Source organism: Coenobita brevimanus, chromosome 14 (genome assembly GCF_032717465.1).
Source record: "Coenobita brevimanus isolate Jiangsu-jjx chromosome 14, ASM3271746v2, whole genome shotgun sequence".
Taxonomy (NCBI): Eukaryota; Metazoa; Arthropoda; class Malacostraca; order Decapoda; family Coenobitidae; genus Coenobita; species Coenobita brevimanus.
The window spans coordinates 5383185-5407833 of record NC_136967.1 but is presented as its reverse complement, the minus strand read 5'-3'; the positions used below and the strand labels follow the sequence as shown (position 1 = coordinate 5407833).

At 40.6% G+C, this 24649-nt stretch overlaps 1 protein-coding gene across 1 annotated transcript; it reads right to left on the bottom strand.

Annotated features, from left to right (window-relative positions):
• Positions 1-723: 723 nt before the first annotated feature.
• On the bottom strand, positions 724-24649 carry LOC145418787 (UDP-glycosyltransferase UGT5-like). The gene is made up of 8 exons (XM_080287123.1): positions 24602-24649; positions 17734-17907; positions 11976-12230; positions 4141-4374; positions 3632-3796; positions 2954-3176; positions 2620-2839; positions 724-1043 (listed from the first exon to the last, which is right to left on the bottom strand). Exons 2-8 carry the CDS (start codon positions 17905-17907, stop codon positions 761-763), a joined length of 1554 nt encoding a protein of 517 aa, XP_080143249.1. The 5' UTR covers positions 24602-24649; the 3' UTR covers positions 724-760.

The window sequence follows — 24649 nt, the reverse complement described above, 5'->3', positions numbered from 1 at the left end:
GGATCCTCAAGCACCTGAACTATCTATCTCTTTTATCTCATCATTCACACCCCTCACATGCCATGTTGAAATCCGCACCATGTTCTTTGTTCGGTTCTTGGTCGTCATCTGTTGGTCAGTTCTGTTTCGAAGCATGTTGTCTGTCTTTTTAGTTAGCTGTTTTCCAAGGAGAGGCACAAACTTTCTGCCAACCCACTTGCTGACACGTAGGGAACACATATTGTGTGGTTATAAGGTTACCGCCCAGCATCTAAAAAGATTTGCTGGGTTACAGGATAATAATAATAATAATAATAATAATAATAATAATAATAATAGTAATAAAACATACGTCATGGAACTGCAGAGATAAAGCTTTGCCACATACGCAGCTCTACTGGTTGGCAATCGACGGTGGAGACAGAGGAACATTTGCCTGAACTGTCTTGCAACGTACCGTAATTGCGGACTCCTACTTCTGTATTCTAATGTGGCTTTGGCTGGTTCGAAACACCTCATCTCTAGCACTTGATTCTGTACATTTCACTCGAATACCCTCTCACGTGTTATTCATACAACTATATGGATATTTAATAAGTGATTATATTGTAATTTGAAAATATTATTGGAAACTTTACATAACACAAGCTAATATGATAGCATCTGTGTGACTGTCCACTGGCATCAGAAAGACGAACACTGTTATAAATTTTGTATTTTTGTTGCAATAAGTAACTGTATCCCAAACTGCTCAAGTCAGTTATATCATGTTATATACATCCTAATCCGTCTTCTTCTTACTGCCGCCAGTACCAGACAGTTTAGCGTAACTTCTTCTAAAAATGCGGCGGATGATGAAGACGAAGGTGAACATGGTCAAATGGAAGAAGAACAACACGTCCAGCATGAGGAACTCCACCCAGGAGAGCTGGGCCGCAGGGCATCTCAGTTGTGGCGCCCCCTGGTGACGGATGACGTACTCCGTCCAGAACACGGCGCGGTCCAGGGGCTTCGTCAGCTGATCTCGCAGCGGTCTCGACATCTTCAAAATGTTCTCCTTGTACCTTAAGCAGAAAATAAAAATCAACGTTATACTACACTTATGTTGCTGTGGATCTTGTTGCTTTGTTTGCAAGCACAGATAGCTAACTCATGACGCACACACACACACACACACACACACACACACACACACATATAATATTTTATATATATATATATATATATATATATATATATATATATATATATATATATATATATATATATATATATATATATATATATATATATATATATATATATATATATATATATATATATATATATATATATATATATATATGATGCAATCTTGCAGTTTGTAAAATGAGTGGAATACTCATATATTGCAATGTGTGGACTGCCATATTCACTTAGTCATTATACAAAGCAACAAAAAATTATGGGATATTTAACGGAATAATTAAATACAGTATTTGTTTTTCTTCTACATACTGGCTGAAATGAATTCGTGTCTATGTACACAGCCTGGCTGCCTAGTTTGATTGTTATGTAAGACTGGGTCGGGTAAGTATTTTAACCTTTCCACCTAAGTACAGTGCAGTTACATCTGATGGTATTATCTCATTACCCTTTCCGTGCGGTTTTGCATGAAGACATTTAACCGCACTGTCCGGAGTGATTGTTACTGAGCCACCCTACTGTCCTGAGTGTGGTGAAGCTGCACTCAAGTACAAAGGGAGGGGTAAAGGTTCCTAAATAAGAAGAAGAAGAAGAAGAAGAAGAAGAAGAAGAAGAAGAAGAAGAAGTAGAAGAAGAAGAAGAAGAAGAAGAAGTAGAAGAAGAAGAAAGAAGTTTCACTTGAACACTTATCAATGAAAATTATTCTGTGAAATAATTGGAGGTGTTTTCATCATACAGGCAATTCATTAACAGTGAGCGACATCACGGCCAGACAGTGGCGTCTCCTTTCATGGGTTCAAGGGCACTGGTGTGTTTACTTTCCCTTATTTGGTTACGTGAAGTTCTGATAAATTAACCCATGTAGGTAAAGATTATGTATGTCGACAGTTTCATGTTGTTACAATATCCACATTATAGTGTACTGTACATTGGCTTGATATCTACAATTTTCACAGATGCAGACAAGGAAGGAGATGTCCTGTGACATACAGTAATGGAATCATATTATCCTTGGGCAAGAGGGTTCCAGTCGGAGAAGCCCTGCTGAAATGTAATTGCATGCAAGTCCTAAGAGGCAGGTGGAGGTATTAGTCTATGTACTGCCACCAGTCGGAGTAAGCTGCCATTTAGCCGCAGAAAGAATGGACGTTGAAGCTTAGTCTCAGGCCTATACAATTCAAAGGAGATAATGTCGGTCTGGCAGTTACCTAAGCTCATAGGCGATACAGTAACATTATCAGTCTGTCTATCAAGTATCTATAATGTGTGTGACCAATAGCTAGGAAAGGCCATGATTTTCTATCGTTTCTTTTTTTTTCTTTGGAATGTTTATTTAAAAATTAACTAGTGAGGGATAAGTACTTAACAATGAGAATTAATTCGCTCTTAGTGAAATAAGCACACTGGAATTTTGTCACCCGAATCAAAATATGAATACACAGTAAATCAACTAACAAAGGATTGGAAGTAATATCGGTGAGAGCCTCCACAATGGCATCATCGGTCAGTTCTTCCCACACCAGCATTTTCCCAATGCCCGAACTCTGCACAAACATTGCATTCTTGGGCTGGTCACCGTAGATTGGGAGGGCGAGGAGAGGCGTGGCGTGATAGATGGACTCCTGTTGGCTCAGCAGGCCACCATGCGTAATGAACACCTTCACCTTCTCATGACCTACAATACAGAGACTTTCACTTGAGGGAAGGCTGATTTTAGAAATGTTCACATAATTCACATATATAACATCCAATATCTGTGTTGGTGTAACTTTTGGATGCATGAACTCACCAAGGATGTCCTGCTGTGGGAGCCATTTGCTTATCATGACGTTCTCTGACACGCCCTCCAGGTCCTCCTCATTCTTCCAGATGACTCGATGTGGCAGTCTACGGAAAGCCTCCACAAAGGCGTCTCGGTACTCCACTGGCATGGACTTACCCCGGGTGAAGGAGCCCAGACTAAAGTATATCACACCCTCTGGACCAGCACCAGATATCCATGACTCCAGATCCTAGAATTATAGAATGTGTGATACCGATTTAATTAATCTGTAATGAAATAAAGTATGTCTGCCATTCTCCGTTTCTACATTTTTACGCCGATGTGAATCAGGAAGGTAATGGTGATAGTGGCAAAGTACAGTGGTATGCGTGCAAACAGATCTCATACACGCATTTAAAAATCAAATTAAAATGAGGAAAATAAATAAATAATTACATGGTGATCCGTGAAAAAAGTTCCACTGTAAACACAGCCATTGGTATCTTAGTGTTGCTAGGACGGCTCAGTCGGTTGATGTGGGCGTGGGTGAGACAATGGGAACAGTAAATGGACAAATGTTGCTGGTTAGTCATTAACAATGTCAACTGAGCCGTGCCCACAATTCACAAGGAATCGCCCGGCGAAGTGGAGGAGGAGCTTTCTATGTCCTTTGAGCACCGTGTGAATAATTTAAAAAAAACTAACCTTTGGCAATGGCTTGGGTGGGCGGCAATGCATAGCGCCCACCTCCACCTGTGAGGGCAGGAGGGGAATCGTCATATCAATACTGAAGTGTGTGTTCATAAGCGTAAGACTTTGATTCCTCTCTATATCCAGAAGAGGTGGCAAGTCTGGGAACTGGGCTGATAACTGAAAAAAAAAAAAAAAAAAAAAAAAAACGATAGATAAGATGTCCGCTATTGTGTGATTTTTCTTACTATTTTATGACAATGAACAATCATGTACTGTTCACTTTTATCCATAAAAATAACTTCAGAGAATGCACAGTTGTATGTTTTATTGATGTAAATCTTCTGAGCAATGTGTATATAAGAGTGATGACTGGATGGTAGCGGATGTTTCGAACTTGCTATGCTGCAGACTCTTATACAGTATAATTATGACAGTTGATGGATTGAGTGCGGGCAAATGGGGTTGCCGTCTAGTGCTTTTTGACATCGACCACGGAACTGTTATATGTCATAATACTGTACCTCCTTTTGAATTAAAGGAACAATTGCCCAGTTCCTCCAGTACACTGCAAACGACAAGTGCATCACTGTGTTGAGGAAGCGGTGCCACATGGACATGGGAGGGGGGAAGAGCTTCATTATACTGGACACGTAGGATGGATTGAGTACGTTGCCCAGGACGGCGCTCTGACGCGGATCAATTCCTGGAGTGGCAATTGTGATGTAGGGCACCTCGTGCACGAATGGGTAGACTACCTGCAAGCAAGCAGTATATACTTGTTTATCCTGATTATGAAATGAAATCCATTATTGTTAAAATGTTATTGCATGATCAACCTCAATCTGTATAATCTTTCTCTCGTTTTTCCATAGAAATATATACAAGTGACCAAAGAAGAAATATGCCTCCTGCCTCCCCAGCCTCCTTAGAGGCGCGTTAGCAATCTCAAAAGAGCTATGTTGATGTCTTCAGTAGATATTTGTTGCAGCCACGAAAAAGGGTAGCAATTTATTTTGGGGGAAGACAGGATTCTATCTGACACGTCATGTGTCAGTAGCACAGCGAAGTATTTAAACAAGAGATATACCAAAAACAAAATTTTCAAGAGTATATGAGCAAAGGTACACACACACACACACACACACACACACACATATATATATATATATATATATATATATATATATATATATATATATATATATATACTATATCTATCTATCTTTATAGATAGATAGATAGTGTTACGGAACAGAGAAAGATAATGTACACTTTAAGTGAGAATACTAAAAATCACAACTGTCCCGTAAAGTTCCAGGTTCAAAACAAAAGAGTTAGGTTAAATTACAAGTTAAAGTTTAATGCTCAAACTAACAACAAAACATTCAGGACTTATAAGGATAATGTAATGGCAAAAAACAGGTTAAATATATGGTTAACTGCAATAGCCTCTATTAACACGAAATTAGCATGAGAAAATTTATCTAAGTCAGCCCTGATGAAACGAAAATACACTGGGTAATGCTCAGTTAATGCAAGATAAATTATTACAGATACAAACTATTACTAACAGTTGGCTGACATAAAACCTTACATTAATCACAAAAACGTTACTAGGCCCAAGAATTGACACCTTATGCTATACAGTACAAGAACAAAATGCAATAACACTTATACTCAAATTACACAGCTGCTAGATGGTTGGAGACTTCCTGAGCACTCACAATAATAACTGTACAGGGGAGGACAGAGATGTGAGCAAAATGAGGAGTAGATCTAAGTGGCAATAATGCAGAGACTGAGTTCATTATATAGGGACCGGCAGAGCTTGATACAACTTGTAAGAAGGACGCGCAAATGAAGAAGCCATGGGGACAAAGAGTTGACAATCCTGCTCTGAACAACAGAAAGAACGACTTACTCTACTATAACGGTAGAAGAGGGGACTGAGGTAGAACATGCGCGTGATCAAACATGCAGCATACTGTACGTTAGAATTACACAAAGGATGATGAAATCATAGGCTATGTAACACCTCCCCACAAAGAAAAAGAAATTTACAAAGGAAATTTCTTATTACTCTAAAACAGTCTGTCTAAAGTCTAGATAAGCAATCTGCAATAACATTTTCTTTCCCCTTGATATGTTGTATGTCTAATGAATACTCCTGAAGAAGTAGACTCCATCTTGTCAATCTCTGATTTTTATCTTTAAACTTACTAAGGAATTTCAGTGGGTTATGATCGGTAAAAATGACTATGGGGTCAAAACCAGAACACAAATAAAATGAAAAATGCTGTAAACCCAAAATCAAGGCCAAAAGCTCTTTCTCAATAGCTGAGTAGTTCATTTGAGGTGGAGTGAACTTCTTACTGTAATAAGATACAGGGTGTTCAATACCCTGATCACCCTCTTGCAGCAAAACAGCCCCAGCTCCTGTATCACTTGCATCAACAGCCATCTTAAAAGGCTTAGCAAAATTTGGAGTAGCGAGCACTGGCTGACTTAATTGGATAGCTTTAAGTTTGTTGAAAGAGGATTCACAGTTATCGGTCCAGACAAATTTAAATCCCCATTTTCAGTAGGTCTGTAAGTGGTGATACAAGAATTGAAAAATTAAGAACAAATCTCCTGTAATAACCTACCATTCCCAAAAATCTTTGTAGCTCTTTCCTAGTTTTAGGTCTGGGAAGATCACTTATAACCTGAACCTTAGCTCCTGGTGGTGCAACATGTCCATCACCAATTACATACCCAAGGTACTGAACTTTAGCTTGACCGAACTCACACTTTGATAAATTAGCTACAAGATTAGCCTGAACCAAACGCTCAAGAAATTTACTGACGTGGCATAGGTGATCTTTCCAGTTGTCACTGAAGATTAATACATCATCAATATAAACAACACACCCTGCCAAACCCTCTGTTACAACATTCATGAGCTTCTGAAATGTGGCTGGTGCATTCTTCATACCATATGGCATTACAGAACATGCAAAAGTCTCTCCTAGTGTTACAAAACATGAGATCTCCCTAGCACGTTCAGTCATAGGTACTTGCCAGTATCCCTTTAACAAATCAAACTTACTTATGTACCTAGCCTTTCCGATCTTGTCTATGCAATCTTCCACACGAGGGAGAGGGTAAGTGTCTGTTTTGGTTATCTGATTAACACGTCTGTAGTCGATCCAAAGCCGCTGTGACCCCCATGGCTTAGGGACCAGAGTGACAGGAGAACTCCACTCGCTCTGACAGGGCTCAATCATCTTGTGGTCCAACAGGTAGCCAAGCTCCTTCTGGATGAGGGGAACTTTCACTGGGTTCACACGGTAAGGAGGCAGTTTAATTGGCTTTGCGTCTCCAACATCGACATCATGCATCAACACAGTGGTTCTTCCTGGAGTGGCACGGAACACTTGCGGGTACTCCTGCAGTAATGCCGAAAACTCCTGCCTTTCCTCGGGAGGTAGATGAGAAAGCTTAGTCTGGAGATCATTCATGATATCAGGATTCTTCCCCAAACTATCACTCAGGTTCATACTGCATGGGAGAGCTTCGCTTGCAGACTCGGGTGGAACAGCTACAGTGCAGACTGGGTTATTTTCGTCCCGCCTGTGATATAACTTTAGCATATTGATGTGACAAAGTTGCTTGTTCTTTCTACGATCTGGTGTGGCGATGACATAGTTGACATCACTGAGTTTCTTCTCCACGAAATAAGGACCACTAAACTTGGCTTGAAGAGGTTGCCCATGAACCGGTAGCAGAATCAAAACCTGATCTCCTGGCTGAAAGTGGCGTAACCTGGACTTCTCATCATACCAAGTCTTCATCTTCTCCTGAGCAGCTCCTAAATTCTCTCTCGCCAGCTGTAAAGCAGTGGACAGCCGTTCTTTGAACTTCATCACATACTCCAGCAGGTTGACGTCATCTTCCTCCGACAGCCAGCATTCCTTGAGTAGCTTAAGGGGTCCTCTTACTTCATGGCCAAACAGTAGTTCAAAAGGTGAGAAGCCCAGTGATTCATTTGGAGATTCTCTGCGGCAAATACAACAAATGGAAGACCTTTATCCCAGTGTTTCTGATGTTCCAAACAGTATTTCTTGAGCATCGATTTGAGTGTTTGATGATATCTCTCCAACGCTCCTTGGGTCTGGGGATGGTAAGCTGAAGACGTGATCTGGGTGATGCCCAATTCTTTCAGAGACTGCTTGAAAACATTTGACATGAAATTACTTCCCCAGTCTGACTGTACCTCCTTGGGCAGACCAAACTTGGTGAAGAACCCTAGCATTTCCTTAACCACGTTCTTTGCTGAGATTTCGTATTTCTAAGTGGAATGGCTTCAGGATAACGAGTAGCCATATCAATCAGGGTCAACACATAAGAAAATCCTGACGAAGTCTTAGGAAGAGGGCCCACAATATCCACCAACACACGGGTGAATGGCGCCTCAAAAGTAGGAATGGGAACTAGAGGTGCAACCTTTTCGGTCTGATTACACTTCCCCACAACTTGACAGGTGTGACAAGACTTACAATACCAGGAAACATCCCTGAAGATACCTAGCCAGTAGAAGTGTTTCAAAATGCGTGCCAGTCTTCCTCACTCCAGGGTGTCCTGCCAAACTGGAATCATGAGCCACTCTAATGATATCCTGCCTACAAACACGAGGGATGACAACTTGATGTACAACCTCCCATTCACAGTCGGCTGATGCTGTTGGGGGTCTCCACTTCCTCATAAGTACTCCTGACTTTATATAATAACAAGTAGAAGCACCAGCTGACTCTTCCTCACTGCAAGCAGAGTTAGCTAGACCTTTCATCTCAGGATCAGCAACCTGCAACTCAACTAACTCTTGACGAGACAAATTATCAACACTACGGGGTACTGCCTCATCTGGTGAGTGGTCCAAATTAGCAAGAAAAGTGTCAGCTAGGATAACATCATCATCATCATTATCCTCTAAGTCACCAGTAACTTTAGACTTAGCCCTAGTGACAGCACATGCAGGGAACACATCAGGGACATCACAATCCTGGGCCGCAGCCACTGGCTCACTAGACAACTGAGGAGCTGGACACACTTGACTTCCACCAATATCATTTCCAAGTAAGAAAGTTACACCTGACATTGGGAGTGTCTCAACCAACCCAACCATAACGGAACCATTACCAAAACCAGACTCTAAATTCACTCTGCACAGAGGGACAGAGAAGTAATTATTCCCTACACCTTGTAAGATTACAGTTTCATCAGAGGAATTAACATTAGAGCCTAGAACACTGGTCAGCATAAGGGATTGGCAAGCACCTGTATCACGGTATATTTTAACTGATTTCCTGTCATTACTGTCCAGAGGACTGACAAAACCATCAGACAGGAAATTAGCACATGAACTCTTGAGAGTGTCACCCACGTTACTGCTCAAATGAGGAGCTCCATCATGAGAATTTAAGTTACCCCTCAAAGCAGGTTCAGTTAACTCAGTTAAAGAATCTTGGGAACTCTCAAGGGTGGACACTAGACCAACTGACTGAATATTTAAAGACTCCTTTTTGTTCACATCACGCTGTCTCCTGAAACATTTCTCCGTAGTATGACCAAGCTTACTACAATAAGTACATTTACTTTTCTGAAATCTAGAGGTGGAGCTGGTATTTACTTCCTGAGAAACATCATCTTTATTCTCTTTCCTGTTACCTGTACTCTGAGTAGAGGCAACGTACTTACTCTCAGCTTTCCCTTTTTCTTTAGAATATCTCTTGTGAGTGAGAACATATTCATCAGCTAAAACTGCAGCATCAGACAAATTATCTATTCTTCTCTCATCAAGATATAGGCTTACATCTTTACTAATACACCTTTTGAAATCCTCCAGCAAAATCATCTGCTTAAATTTGTCAAAATCAGAATCCACATTCTTAGAATTTAACCACTGCTCTAACAGATCTTCTTTGATTTTTGCATACTCAACATGGGATTGCTTATCTTGCTTATAAGTTGTCCTAAATTTTACTCTATAGGCTTCAGGAACAAGCTCATAGGCCTTAAGAATCAAGCTCTTGACTACATCATAATTATCAGATTGATCCTGAGGCAAAGATGCATAAGTTACTTGAGCTTTACCGAAGAGAACAGTTTGAAGGAGTATTGGCCAATACTTTTTGGGCCAATTAAAACCTGTAGCTACCCTCTCAAACAACTGAGAATACTTTGTTAAATCAGATTCGTTAAAAGGAGGACAAGTTTAACATTTTTAGCCACATCAAAATCATCAGAGGTAGATGATCCAGTTCCACATTGTTTCATGCGATACTCATGGTCTGCCTGAATCCTAGCAAGTTCAACTTGTGCTCAGCCTCCTTAGCACGGGCCTCCTGCAGGGCTAGCTGTAACCTAGCTAATTCAATCTGTGTTTGCTCATTTGGAGGAGTTACATTGAACAAGCTTTCAATAATCATGTCAACAATTTGATCTTTAGAATGATGAGAGCGAACAGCAATTCCCAATTGTTGAGCAACAAGCTTAAGTTCATTCTTTGTTCTGTTTTCTACATCACACACTGTTTGCACATTTGACAAAAAATCTTTGGCTTCATGAAGCGTAGTAATAGTAGACATCATCAATAAATCACAATCACAAAATATCAAGCAATATCCTTATGATAATATCCTGAATATCCTGATAAGAGGTCGCCAAATTTATGTTACGGAACATAGAAAGGTAATGTACACTTTAAGTGAGAATACTAAAAATCACTACTGTCCCGTAAAGTTCCAGGTTCAAAACAAAAGAGTTAGGTAAAATTACAAGTTAAAGTTTAATGCTCAAACTAACAACAAAACATTCAGGACTCATAAGGATAATGTAATGGCAAAAAACAGGTTAAATATATGGTTAACTGCAATAGCCTCTATTAACACGAATTAGCATGAGTAAATTTATCTAAGTCAGCCCTGATAAAATGATAATACACTGGGTAATGCTCAGTAAATGTAAGATAAATTATTACAGATACAAACTATTACTAACAGTTGGCTGAGATAAAATCTTACATTAATCACAAAACCGTTACTATGCCTAAGAATTAACACCTTATGCTATACAGTACAAGAACAAAATGCAATAACACTTATACTCAAATTACACAGCTGCTAGATGGTTGGAGACTTCCTGAGCACTCACAATAATAACTGTACAGGGGAGGACAGAGATGTGAGCAAAATGAGAAGTAGATCTAAGTGGCAATAATGCAGAGACTGAGCTCATTATATAGGGGCCGGCAGAGCTTGATACAACTTGTAAAAAGGACGCGCAAATGAAGCCATGAAGACAAAGAGTTGACAATCCTGCTCTGAACAACAGAAAGAACGACTTACTCTACTATAACGGTAGAGGGGGGACTGTGGTAGAACATGCACGTGATCAAACATGCAGCATACTGTACGTTAGAATTACACAAAGGATGATGAAATCATAGGCTATGTAACAATAGATGTAGATATAGATGTGTGTGTGTGTGTGTGTGTGTGTGTGTGTGTGTGCCTTTGCAGGATTTTGTTTACACGTTTTAGAATGTGTGGATACAGTTTGGCGGTGGAAACAGGTCGTTGGAACAGGCGGGGACGTGGTAGGCTTCCTCTCGAGAAGCGCCTGTGCGTATGTGGTGACGTGCAGTCTGAAGAACATGTAATAGAGGTGTGTCCCCAGACACAAAATATTAGGGGGTTGTGCGGATTTGATACCATAAATGATGTATTCTCAAATTTTATTGATGAAGTCACCTGCAGAATTATTCATGATGTTCTGAGTACACACAAGTAATAAATACGGTAGACTTTTAAACCGATAATTTTATAGTCTTATAGGGGCGTATGATTTATAAATATTGTGACGAGTGGAACTGAATCTTTTTCTGCATTTTTCTTCATCATGTTGGAAATAAGTGCTTGTCTTCCTCTTTAATTAATTGTGTTTATTAACTTATGAAAATTTAATTATGGAATATAGTTTGTTTTTTCTCTTATGGGTGATCCTTTTCTAATTACAATATTTGTCTTATATTTCATTTTGATCTATGTATTACACATTTGTAAGCTGTGGTCAATAAACTGTCTATCTATCTGTATATATATATATACTGTATGTATATATATATATATATATATATATATATATATATATATATGTGTGTGTGTGTGTGTGTGTGTGTGTGTGTGTGTGTGTGTGTGTGTATTCCAAATGAAACATAAGGATGTACAACTGTGAGACAGAAATCTTTTTAACATTTTTAGACTTCATTAAACATAATTTACAATTATCAAATGAATTTCCATAATATTAACCTTACCTCATTGTACGCGTGATTTACAATAATTAAATCAAACTCCTTTCTTTTGTCGTAGAGTTTCTTCACCTCTGGCACCTTGTAGAGATCCCTGGCAATAGGGGGCAAGATCTTAGTGAACACGCTGAAGCCTCCCGAGAGATCCTTTCTGGTTTCAAACATATTGAGATTATCTTCCCTAAAATGAGAGAGGCCGTGCTCTAGCTCTGTGACGTTGGGATGTTTTGATGCCTTAGGGTGGTTAGCCAGCATCACTATCTGAAAATCAAAGGGATAAAATGGATTACAGGAAAATCCAGAAAAAAATGACAGTTTTTAAATACTCGTATTTCCCAGAAAAAGTAACAGTTCCGTTTCCTTTTCAGGTGGAGCATAGAGTGATGCTTCAAGCTTAATGTGACAACAAGATGGACGCTGGGAAACATTTTTCAGTTCAGCAGAGGACCAAAATCGTTGAACTGTACTTTGCAACAAAATCAGTTGTTCTCTCTCAGATGCAATTTCGTCGTGAATTTCCAGGGAGGAAAATCCCACATCGCAACACTATCAAAAGCCTGATACAGAAGTTCAGAGACACTGATAGTGTGGCTAACAACAACAAGACCCACAGTGGCGCACATCTGACTGCCACAACACCAGCACATGTTCAGGACGTTAGGACTCGTCTGGAACGGAAACCATGGAAGTCCACCAGACGACTGTCACAGGGCGTGGGGATTTCCAGGAGCTCTGTGATGAAATTCATTCATAGTGACCTGAAACTGTTACCATACAAAGTGCAGATTCTTCAGGCTCAAAGGCAGGCCAGTAAGTACGAACGCTATGAATTTTGCCAGAGTATCAGCGAACGGACTGAGAATAATCCCTGTCTCTTGGACGTGCTTCTCGTCAGTGACGAGGCACTTTTTTTTTTTTTTTTTGAGTTGGCATGTGAATAAGCAAAATGTGAGGTTTTGAACAGCAGCACAGCCTCATTAGCATGTTGAAACACCTCTGAGTGTACAAAAAACATCTGTGTGGTGTGCAATAAGACGGTCAGGCATCTTTGGTCCATATTTTTTCGAAGAAGCTTGATTTTGTTGCACAGTACAGTTCAACGATTGTTGACAGCTACTGAACTGAAAACTGTTTCTCAGCCTCCATCTTGCTGTCACATTAAACTTGCAGCATCTCTCTATGCTCCACCTGAAAAAAAAAAAAAAAAAAAAAGGAACTTACTTTTTCTGGGAAAAACAAGTTCTTTAGAAGAGTCAGATTTTTCTGTACCACCCTGTTAATACCGACTTCCATATATTACAACAATAGCAACAGCAGCAACAACAACATATAAAAAAATAATAATAATAATAATAATAAAAACAATGATGATAATAATAATAATAATAATAATAATAATAATAATAACAACAACAACAAGAATAATAATAATTCCGGAACTATTACTACTTCTGCTACTACTAATACTAATACTACTACTGCTACAAGTACTACTATTACTACTACTACTAATGAAAACAAAAACAAGAACAACAACAACAACAACAATAATAATAATAATAATAATAATAATAATCTGTCTATTGCCAGACGCCTTAATCTCGTAAGTGGTGGCCACAAACAAATCGCCTCCATTTCGCCCTGTCCCCTTCCATTCCACTGCCCTGTTCCCAGCTCACACACCCCTCTCTCATATACCTCTCCACTCCATCCCCCCGTCTCATCCTTGGCCTCCCCCTCCCTGTCCCCCCCTTCACTTCACTTACATACACTCTCCTCTTCAGTCTCTCGCTTTCTATTCTCTTCATATGGCCAAACCACCTCAATGTATTTCTCCTAACTGTTTCTTTTCTATCACATCCTCATCCACACCACAACGCGCCTTCACTTCCTCAATTGTCAGTCTGCCTCTTCATGTGACTCCACAGGCTCCTTTCAAATATATCATTTCTACAGCTCTCACTCTTGACTTGTGTCCCTCCAACAAGGTCCAAGTTTCACTTCCATATGTTAGAGTTGGTATCACAATACTGTTATGCAGCGATTTTTTCACTTCCATGCGCACTTCCCTCTTTCTTATCACTGCTTTCAAATAATCAGCAACGTTGCTTCCTTGTTGTACCCCAGGGGTCGGCAACCTTTTGAACATGGTGTGCCAGTTTATAATTAATGCCAATTTTTTCGCCACTTTGCGTGTCAGGTAAGATTTTTTAACATTGTAGCGACAGTGTTAATTGATTTAGTAAGGAAGGATGTGTCCACCTCTCTCTCTCTCTCTCTCTCTCTCTCTCTCTCTCTCTCTCTCTCTCTCTCTCTCTCTCTCTCTCTCTCTCTTTGCATTTTCAATATTTTCTTTGTTACACTGGATCACGTTGAATGCCATAGTATAGCACTTCACGTGCCAAGTCTGGCACGCGTGCCTAGGGTTGCCGACCCCTGTTGTACCCTTTCAAGCACTTCGTCCCCTAAACTTCCATTGTTACACATCACACTACCCATGTATTTAAACGCACTTACATTTTCCATTTCCTCCACATCCAACCTCACTGTACAGTCAGCGACCTCATTTCTCTCAAAGACCATAACTTTACTCTTCCCTACACTCACCTTTAGATTCCGTTTCTTACACACTCTCCCAAACTCATTCACCAGGCCTTGCAGCTCTCCTTCGTGTTCACTTAACAACACAGTATCATCAGCAAAGAATAGTACAGGGAGTTTCCAAACACTGCCCTCTCTCATGAGGGCTGCTCCATCATCCACTGCCCTATCTTATATCTTTTTTATAACTCCATCCATGTACACCATGGAGACATGACGCATCCCTGTTTCAATCCAACCCTCACTCAGCTAACTGTTCACACACACTGCAGCCTTAGTACCTTAGTTCCTAAAACCTCCCTGTTCTTCTCCAACTAATTCCTCTGTTATTTCCCTAAATCTGTCAGTAAGTGTCCTACCATATACTTTTCCTATTACACTGAAAAGACAAAAGCCCCTATGATTACCACATGTTTCTTTTTCCACTTTTCCTTTGTGCAAGTAAATAATTATACCTGACTTCCAATCTTCCGGGACTCTACCTTTCTCCCAGGCCAATCTGAACATCTTCCGCACCCACCCTACTACTATCTCTCCCCCGTGCTTCAGCATTTCACGACACACTCCATCAATTCCCTGGGGCTTTCCCCATTTTGACTTTCTTCATTGCTTCCACAACTTCCATCCTGCTGATATCATCATCTCTTCTCACATCCTTCCTTCTTTCTGCCATTCCCCGGCCACTTATACTCGAATTATACTCATTCTCTATTTTTGACAATTCCTGAAAGAGTTCTTTCCATCTGCTCTCTTTTTCTCCCTTCTTCACTAGCAATCTAACATTTTTATCTTTTGCTCCCCGACTATCTTCTTTATCACCCTGTCTAATTCTTTTTATCTCTTACCAGAACATTTTCTTACATCCCCTTCACTTTAAGCTCAGATTCCTTCTGAATTCCTCATCCACTCTCTTCTTACTGTCTCTTACTAAATATTTTCACCTCTCTCTTCCGTCTCTCAGCTTCCTCCATGCCCCTGTTTCTCATCCACTCGCTATATGCTTTCTTTTGTGCCACAACCTGTCTCACCTCTTCATTTCATCAAGCTGTTCCTTGCACCTCATTTTGTCTTCTCTTCACCCCACTTGCCACCTCACATGCTGCACAAATTTCCTCTGTGAATAACTTGCACATACCTTCCACCTCCCCCATTTGCTCCAAATCATATTTACCTAATCGCTCCTCCATTCTCTCTTATATTCTGCCTTTTCTCCATCCTCTTGCAACCTTTTACCCCCTTGTAATAACTACTTCCTCTTGTCCTTCCTTTCTTCTAGTCCTCCATTTCATTTGAACCTTGACTTTCACCACCACCAAGCGGAAAGCCCCTCGTCCAACCTCTACGTGCTCTAGCATTCATTACACACCTTTGCATTTTATCATCCACATGCACGTGATCAGTCGTTGCCTTAAATTCATTCAGTTCACCACCCACGCTTGTAATCACTCGCCATGTATACCTGTGGATAATTTTGTGTCTAAAGAGGGTATTGGCTATCACCAACCCCCTCCCTGAACAAATGTTCACTAGAGCACTGCCATTCTCATCCACTTCTGCAGACACACCCCACTCACCAATTACTCCATCCACTTTCACATTCCCTATTATTCAATTCCACATCTCCAATCAAAAACACTCTCTCATTCTTTCAAACTTTTCCATGCACGCTTCCACATTTGTCGAGAACTCATCTTTCACATTGCTTGCGCGATCTAGCGTTGGTTCACACACACACACACACACACACACACACACACACACACACACACACACACACACACACACACACACACACACACACACAATTGCTCACTTTTGTAGTCAAACTTTCAGTCTAACCCGCACAATCCTTGAGGCAATTGATCCATACGATCTTATGTTCTCCTTCCATCTCTAGCACACAACAATACACACTCCTTCTTTTGCCCCCTCATTCTCACCCACTTTCGCGCATATACCCAATCCATACTCCCATTCTCTCACATTCTCATCTACACATTTAGCCTCGGTTAATCAACATACATCCACTTTTGTACACTCCAGCACGTGGACAATCTTTCTCTCTTTCACCTCATCATTTGCACCCCTTACATTCCATGTGGTAATCCGTACTATGTCCTTTGTTCGGTTCTTAGTCGTCACCTGTTAGTCAGTCCTGGTCCGAGGCTTCTTGTCTGTAGATTTAATTAGTTGTTTTCCGGGGAAGGGCACTAACCCTCCGACAACCCACGTGTTGTCACGCAGGGAACACGTGTCAGTTGGTTATAAGGTTACCACCCAACGTCGTCAATGATTTCCTGGTTTACAGGAAATCATTTAGATTGCCACTCAGTGTAGAGCTACCCATAATACAGAGTACCTCTACACTAAGTGGATGATTAATAATGTCGGTAATAAGAGTAATTCTGATATTAATGCAAAGTCATATCTCAGAACTTTAGTACCAGTGGTCCTTTACAAGGATCACAAATTTGTCACTATTGTAAAGGTCGCCTAACTTCCCATCATATCACTGTATAGGCTGCTTGTTTTCAACTGACGAAACTTGGCCACTCAAGCAACTCGAATATTAAGTTATAGTAGCGTGAAAATTTTATGAGCCTCAGTTACGAGGCAGGAATGAATCTCCTTGGTTACTAGTCATATTTAGCCTCCAATCTGACTACAGTTTGCCAGCAACGAAGTTGAACTGGGGTATGGATTTTTGTTAGTCGATAACAAACCTTTACCCCGCTGACGTTCTTTGTGATATTCTTGCTACCAGAAGACGGTTTTATTCTACTTAGGGGAGGTTTTTCGAAATGGAGAGGTCAAATACATCATTCATTTATCCTTTCACTACAGTCAGTCTCCTCAAAAGTAAAATTTAATTGTACGGAGGTAGCAAAAAAAAAAAAAAAAAAAGTCACTGGACTGAAGGGGTAAAGACCATAGTGGTGCTGGAGAGGAAAACCTTCATGTGGTGGCAACTATGTAAGCTCGCAGTCTCAACTGCCTGGTTATACAGGCGTCCCTCAGCTACTTCCCTATCCTCGGAAGAAGAACGGAGGACTACAGGAGAAGAGCAGCTTAAGCCAGCAGAAGGACAGCTTAAACCTGCAGTCCACCGTGTTCATAATTATGAGCTTGGGGATACAACAGCAACAAGGCCAATGGGACTCACCTGGTGTCCTCGATTCGCCAACGCCTCGGCCACGGACAGAAAGACGTTCCTGTGGCTCTTGGAGGAGACTGGCAGGAGCATGAGGATCTTGTAGGAGGCCTGAGGGGGCGGCAGCTCCCCGGCGACGCCCCTCGCCAGAGCCGCCACCAACACACACAGCCCAGCCAACTTCATCTGACAAGGGTAGGAAGAATGTGCATCTTTAAAGCCTATTGGCTGCACGGAGAGCCTTTAAGGTAGATAAAGTTTTTGCTAATAACCACTCTTTCTCCGGAGTATGATGCACAACTATCGAATTTACATCCAGATCCCCAAAGACGGCTTAGGAATAATACCTGTCCCCGTCAAGTTAAGGTGAGCACACTCTAGTATGCATCAAAATTAGTACACATTTGTATTACCCCAAGTTCTGTCTCACTTGTCCGACCCATCCATCTGTACAATCATCTCAAATTTCCTTTCAAAATGTATTACTCGTGCTTGTCTAGAGACCATTATTGTGCACTCAGGATGTCAGCATTAGTAGTCTAAAGAGCCCCATCTTTTCACTAGCCTGTTTCTTTTTAGTCATCACTGATCCTCCTAGATTCATTCACTTATACGCTGTCAGTTCAGTTCATCTCTTTTCTACACGCTTTAAGTTTCCTTTTCAATAATTACCTCGTTACCGTCCTCACCTGGTGAGTCCACAGACCTGTTGATTAGCGGTGTTTAGGTAACATTCTTTTATATTATGTGTTCGACTTTGGTTATGGTGTAGGAGAGGGATGTCTTCATGTTGTTGCACCGATATAACTGGTCGGCTAAGCTGCCTGGCCATACAAACATCCTTCTCCTACTTCCCTATCCCCAAAAGGGAGAATGGCGTTTTGTCGGAGAAGGGTAATTACAGCCTGCAGTCCACCATGATCACGTTACAGATGAACCTGGACTACAGCAACAACAACAACAACAACATGTGGTGGTTAGACAGGTGTGACAGTGTGTTGTGTAAGCTGTAAGAGATACCGCTGGATCTTACTCCTGTTTATTTTTGTATAAAAAACAACAAATTACTCGCTTATGTCTAACAAAACGCTCTTTCATAATATATCACTCATTGAGCCGCGTAGACGAAGTCGATGGTCATTATTTTTGTACGAAATTTATGTGCGTGTCTGTGTCGAAAACTTAGATCTCAGACAGTATTGGCTGTAGGTGGAAAAGTTGTTAATAAATGTTGTTTAGAGTCACTGGTAGACGAAGTCGATTGTCATTATATTTGTACGAAGTATATCTGTGTGTGTGTCTGTCTCCGTCGAAAACTCAAACCTCAGAAAGTATTGATTGTAGAAGGAAAAGTTATTAATAAAAGTGGTTTAGAATCACAGCTTGAGTTTACATGTCAATCACCCAGCACTGGGAGTCATCCAGGATACATACATAATAGCCAAGTTTTCATCTAACAGTATTTTCCTTAGACCACTCATATTCCCTCGATCACTCACTTTCAATAGACCATTCATATTCCAAAGACTATATTTACTTTCTAAACTATCCACTCACTTTGTAGAAACTGCTGCCTCTCTAAGTAGACCACTCTTTCTAAACAGATCAAACCATGTCTTTTTCTTACGGTTCACAATCTATTCAAAATAAATCATAACGACTGTAGAGTGAAGTTGCCCCACTGCAGGCCACCATCCTCCTTTTGGGGGATAGGGAGGAAGTTGAGGGACGTTCCTAAAACAGGGCAGTGAAGTCACCCTGTTATATCGGTGCCACCGCGTGAAAGCATCCCTCTCCACTACCAAGGACAGACAAGAAAATTAAAAATAGAAAACAAAAATGATTACGAGATGTAAGCAAGAGCTCAAGAGAGTTAATGTAATCAGGATAAAAATGATGGCGATTACAAGAGATGATAAACATACATTCGATCAAGTGCTTTAGGCATGATAAGGAACTGAATAACCCTTAGAGAATCTGAGAGCAGGTTAAACCATCAGAAGCGCAGTGTGTAATGAACTGCAAGAAAAGGATAGAAATGTAACAGATAAGAGGAAAAACTGACAGGCTGAAGATAAAAATGTAGCAGCATAAACAGTTGTAGCCCCAGGATGCGTGAGCCATTGGACTCCAGGTTGTAGTTGTCCGCCTCCTGCAGTTCATCATCCTTCACTTAGAGGATACGGAGGGAACTGAGGGACGATTGTATATCGGGGAAGTGAGGCCTCCCAACTAAATAAGTGCCTCCATAGAAGACATCCGTCTCCATCACATGACTGACAAGATAAAAAGGCAAAACGATCAGAAGGTATGATAAAGCATGAGGACATGAGATACAGGGTAATGAAGATGAAATGTTTGTGTTGAGAGGACGTGATAAGCAAACTGGACGCTAGTGTTCAGTAATGGCAGAGAGTGAATAACTGTAGTGAAGCAAACAGCATGGTAGGCTAGTTGGGGAGTAATGTATAATGAAAAAAATGATATAAATGTAAAAGATAGGAGAGAATGACTGACGCACTAAAAATAAAAGCAAAGAGATTACGGTGTGCGGTAAGCATAACAACTATTTTTTAAACGTAAATAATGAGAGGGCATGATAAGCTACTGAAAAGCACCTCTTGTTATCGGGTAGCTGAGTGCACTTCAAGGTCCCTCATTCTCGTGGGCTTAGGATGCTTCGTATCACCTCATCCTTAGCGAGTTATCTTGTGTATTAAACGTCAGTATTCTCCTGTACCCTATGCTAATTTTATCTGCTAATCCCTCCATGGTCGAGACAACTTTGGTACTCTAGTTCCGCTGACGCCAGGAGATTTTATTTACTGTAGATGACTCGGGAGCTTGGCATTATCAATACCTATCATCAACTGTCTTTTGGTCGAGACAATTCAAGCACTCAATTCTCCCCAGTGCCAGGGGATGTTAATCAGCTAAACATGAGTTATAAGGTCGTATGCTTAATTCTTAAATCGCAAAGTGGAGTGCAAACCTCTAATTTTTGACAGACATTTATGGAACGCCTGTGGTTATTACGTTTGGTCAGCCTGCACCCCATATTACAGAAAGCAGTCAGCAGCCATATAGGAAGGTCGAATTCGCTCCATCATTATCAGGTACTTCAAAAATCATCGTAAAAATTTTGGGGTTTGCATCTCGCTTCTCGATTTCAGGTGTAAACATACAACTCAATGCGTCAAATGTCGATGTTGACTGTATAAATAGCATACGAGATACTTACTTTGCCGATTTATTTTGCATTTCTTACCACAGGACTTTCATGTTACCTGTGCTTTAAAATATCAACCTAGTGTGAAATACATACATAGGAGTAATTGTTTGCGCTCCGTTTGAATAAATAAGCTAGCGACCTTCCTTTACCGATGAGAATACGTTTGAAGGAGTCGTCTTCTCGTTCACAAAGATTTCGTTGCACCTCGTTTTTAGTGATTCATTTTCCGTATTAAACCTTACCATCTTATTATCTCTCACTTACCACAGCTTAGCATTGATATAATTAGCAAAAGTAATATACAAAAGGCTAAGAAAGTGTCATATACCGTAGTACACTAGTAAGGAAGGATGCAAAGGGACCTTCTTCACTCTCTGAATCTGGTGACTCATAGTTAAGTCAAATATGGTTATGTTCAGACGATTTAATTCAACTTAACGATTTCCTGTACTAAAGGAGTTACTGAAGGCTGTACTTGACCTCAAGTTAAAAAATGTCTCTTAAAATCGCCTGGAAATAGGAAAAAAAAAACAAAGAAAGAAAAAAAAAAAACAGACGTTGGGTTCGCAGCAGCAGCTGCTGCAGCAGTAGTAGTAGTAGTAACAGTAGCAATAGTTCAGTAGGTATAGCCCCAGGTTCATCTGAAACGTGAACCCACAAGCTGAAGCTGCCCTCCTTCTGCAGTCCGCCATCGTCAATTAGGTGGATAGGCAGGGAATTGAGGGAAGTTTGCATAACCGGGCAATGGAGCATCCCAGCTATGTCAGTGCCACCGCACGAATGCCTCGCTCCCCAGGCTGAAGGGTTGAACTGAGAATACACCTGAAGGTCAACGTGGCCAGAGCTAGGATTGAGAATTGTCTGCATCTACTCGTACAGTTCTATCTATCTACTTGTCTCAATCTCTCTTTGTCTATCTTTGTTTATCTATTTATTTGTGTACTTACCTATATATCTATATTTATTTGTTGTCTATCTCTCAAGCAGTCAATCAGTCTATCTGTGTATCTGTTTATCTATCTGTCTGTCTGTCTATCTTTCTATCTATCTATTGTCAACGGTCCCTACTTTCACTACGAATCACATGTGTAAAGCTTCCCTATAGTTTGTTCGCCTTAACATGGCGTAGAGTTTCGTTTTTTTCCATCTCCCAGAGCCCATAGCCTGACTACGACACCTTTACTTGACTAGCACATGTTCTAGCGCTACCACCCTGTTAAAGCTCAGCATTCATGACAGATAGTGTATGTCTAGGTAATGTGAAAGGAGTACAATGATGTACGTCTTAGTAACTCGTTTGTGTGGGGGGCTGTGTTGCAAAGGTTAGCACACCCAAAACGCAAGTGAAAGACCGAGACCTTGATCTTCGGACCTGCTAGACCGATGGACAAAGTTTGCCTCATCTTTACCCCTGTTCACCCAGTAGCAGTCAGGGATCTGGATAGTTTAATCTCGACAGGGGAAGATTGGACCCTCTCATCGTTGAGACAAGTCTTCTATTCTATTCCAGCTAACGCCAGACGATGATATTCAGCTGAGAGTGATTTGTTGGAGCCTGAGCGTTAATCTGCTGACCAGCCATGACTCTCGGAAATTACGATGACTAGTGTGACCGTCAGGAAATACCAAGACAGACCATGACAGCATCTGGCCTGCCATTCTCCTCTATGATATTTATGTACACTATGGCGATGATGTAAGGATGTAAACAACGTACAAGAAATCAGACTTGATGACTGTCAACCGTATTCTCGTTGACATTGGTGACTTTTAAGACTTGTTCATGCGCGATTTACTGTGTACATTTCTGCTTAACAATGTCTGACATGTAATTCCTACAATCTAAATATTGAGTTACATGCAGCAGGAGAGGGACGTCTTCACGTGGTGACACTCATACAGTCGGGCGTGTCGGGCGCCGGGGTATACAAATAACTCCTTCCAAGTCTCTTGAAAGGATGATCGTGGACTGCAAGAGAAGGACAACATCAGACTTCAATTCATCAGTGTAATGTTCAACTGAGCCTTGGGCTACATCAACAATAAAAACAACAATAATAACATTATCAGTAATAATAATAAAAATAACATATTAACCATGAAAACTATAACATAAACAACAATAGCAACAACAACAACAACAATGATAATAATAATAATTATAATAATGATAATAATAATAATAATAATAATAATAATAATAATAATAGCCTAATAACAACAACCTCGAGAAAATAAAATATTGACAGGTTTCGTTCGCACCTTACAAGAGGACATTAGACAAAATAAGTCGCTCAGGAAGAATTGTTACGAAATTTTCTGCGACAACAAGAATGCTGCCTAGCATCAAGAGAGAAAACTGTCTTGAGTTACATCGAAATTAATCTACCTCTTTACATTTTTTTTTTAATTTGCGTAAATCGGTGTATAGTGATATTATCTTCTAGTTTGTGATGCAGACATATACTGCTTCATTCTATTTTATTCTACTTTAATTTGGTACCCTTTATATTTTATTTCTTCTACTGGGAGTTGATTTTAAGTGGCTTACGGTAGACCTTCAGTACCAGCGGGGTTAGTGAAGGCTGTATCGAACTTCTGTAGTTTGAGGTATCTCTCCTAAGCTGAATAAAATCGTCAGAGAGAGAGAGAGAGAGAGAGAGAGAGAGAGAGATAGCTGTCACGTCCCTCCAAGCTAAGACCATGGCCACTTACCCCAGCTAAGCCCTGCAGAGGAACCGCTGTATCGCCATACAGATGAATCCACGACATACAAATTCATTAAGTTAGGAAGAGGTCTCATATGCGGGGGTGGGGGGGGTAATGATGGCAATATCAAACCCTTCCGTTTCTAATGGTCCCACCTGGGTAAAATCGTCTTCTCATAGGAAGAATAAACTAAATTAATAGGTCGTTGTACTGATGGGATCAAGAGTAACTCCCTTCATCAGGAGGACCTATTTTCTTCAATTCTGTTTTTGCTAGGAGGAATTTTTCGAACTGGTGAGTTTGGATACACTCGTAGCCTTCATTAACCCCTTCGACGCGGGAGGCTTTTCTTAACTTTACTAAAATCGTCTTGAGGCAGCAAGAATGAAGTAAGAATGGAGTCCTCTATAGGTAAAGAACGCGAACGTTAGTTGCACTTGAGACATAGAGGAACGGATGTACGGGACGATTTCACTCAGTTCAGGGCAGACAAGACACATTGCAGGGGTTAATGAAAGCTGTATCTATCACTATCTATCTATCTATTGCCAGACGCCATAATCCCGTAAGGGGTGGCCATTTGACTTTGAGTTGGTTGTTTTACAGGGAGGGGAACTAACCCTTCACCAACCCACTTGTTGACACGTAGGGAGCACGTATGGTTTGGTTATATGGTTACCACCCAGCGTTGTAAATGGTTTCTTGGCTTACAGGAAACCATTTGGCTTGTCACTCAATGTAAAACCACCTGTAATGGAAAGAAAAGCATTAAGAAGCGACAGGAAAGATGGGAGAAATAGGAAGAGAGAAGGGCAGGCACAGAAAAAGGATGATAAATTAAACCCTCTAATTCTAAAAATCCCTCGTAACCTACACAAAATCGCCTGTGGTAGCAAGACTAAACTAAAAACGTAATCGTACTGAAGGAGTTAACCTCACCTTAACCCCGTAGAGGAACACCTGCACCACAACACAAGTCCCTCTACG

What these genes read in the sequence shown, in the direction of transcription:
- LOC145418787 (XM_080287123.1), bottom strand. Translation starts at nt 17,907, where the DNA reads ATGAAGTTGGCTGGGCTGTGTGTGTTGGTGGCGGCTCTGGCGAGGGGC. An exon ending in TTCCTTTAATTCAAAAGGAG is followed by an intron (nt 3,797 to 4,140) that starts GTACAGTATTAT and finishes TTTTTTTTTCAG; the next exon opens with TTATCAGCCCAGTTCCCAGA. An exon ending in GATATTACTTCCAATCCTTT is followed by an intron (nt 1,044 to 2,619) that starts GTTAGTTGATTT and finishes TTTCTGCTTAAG; the next exon opens with GTACAAGGAGAACATTTTGA.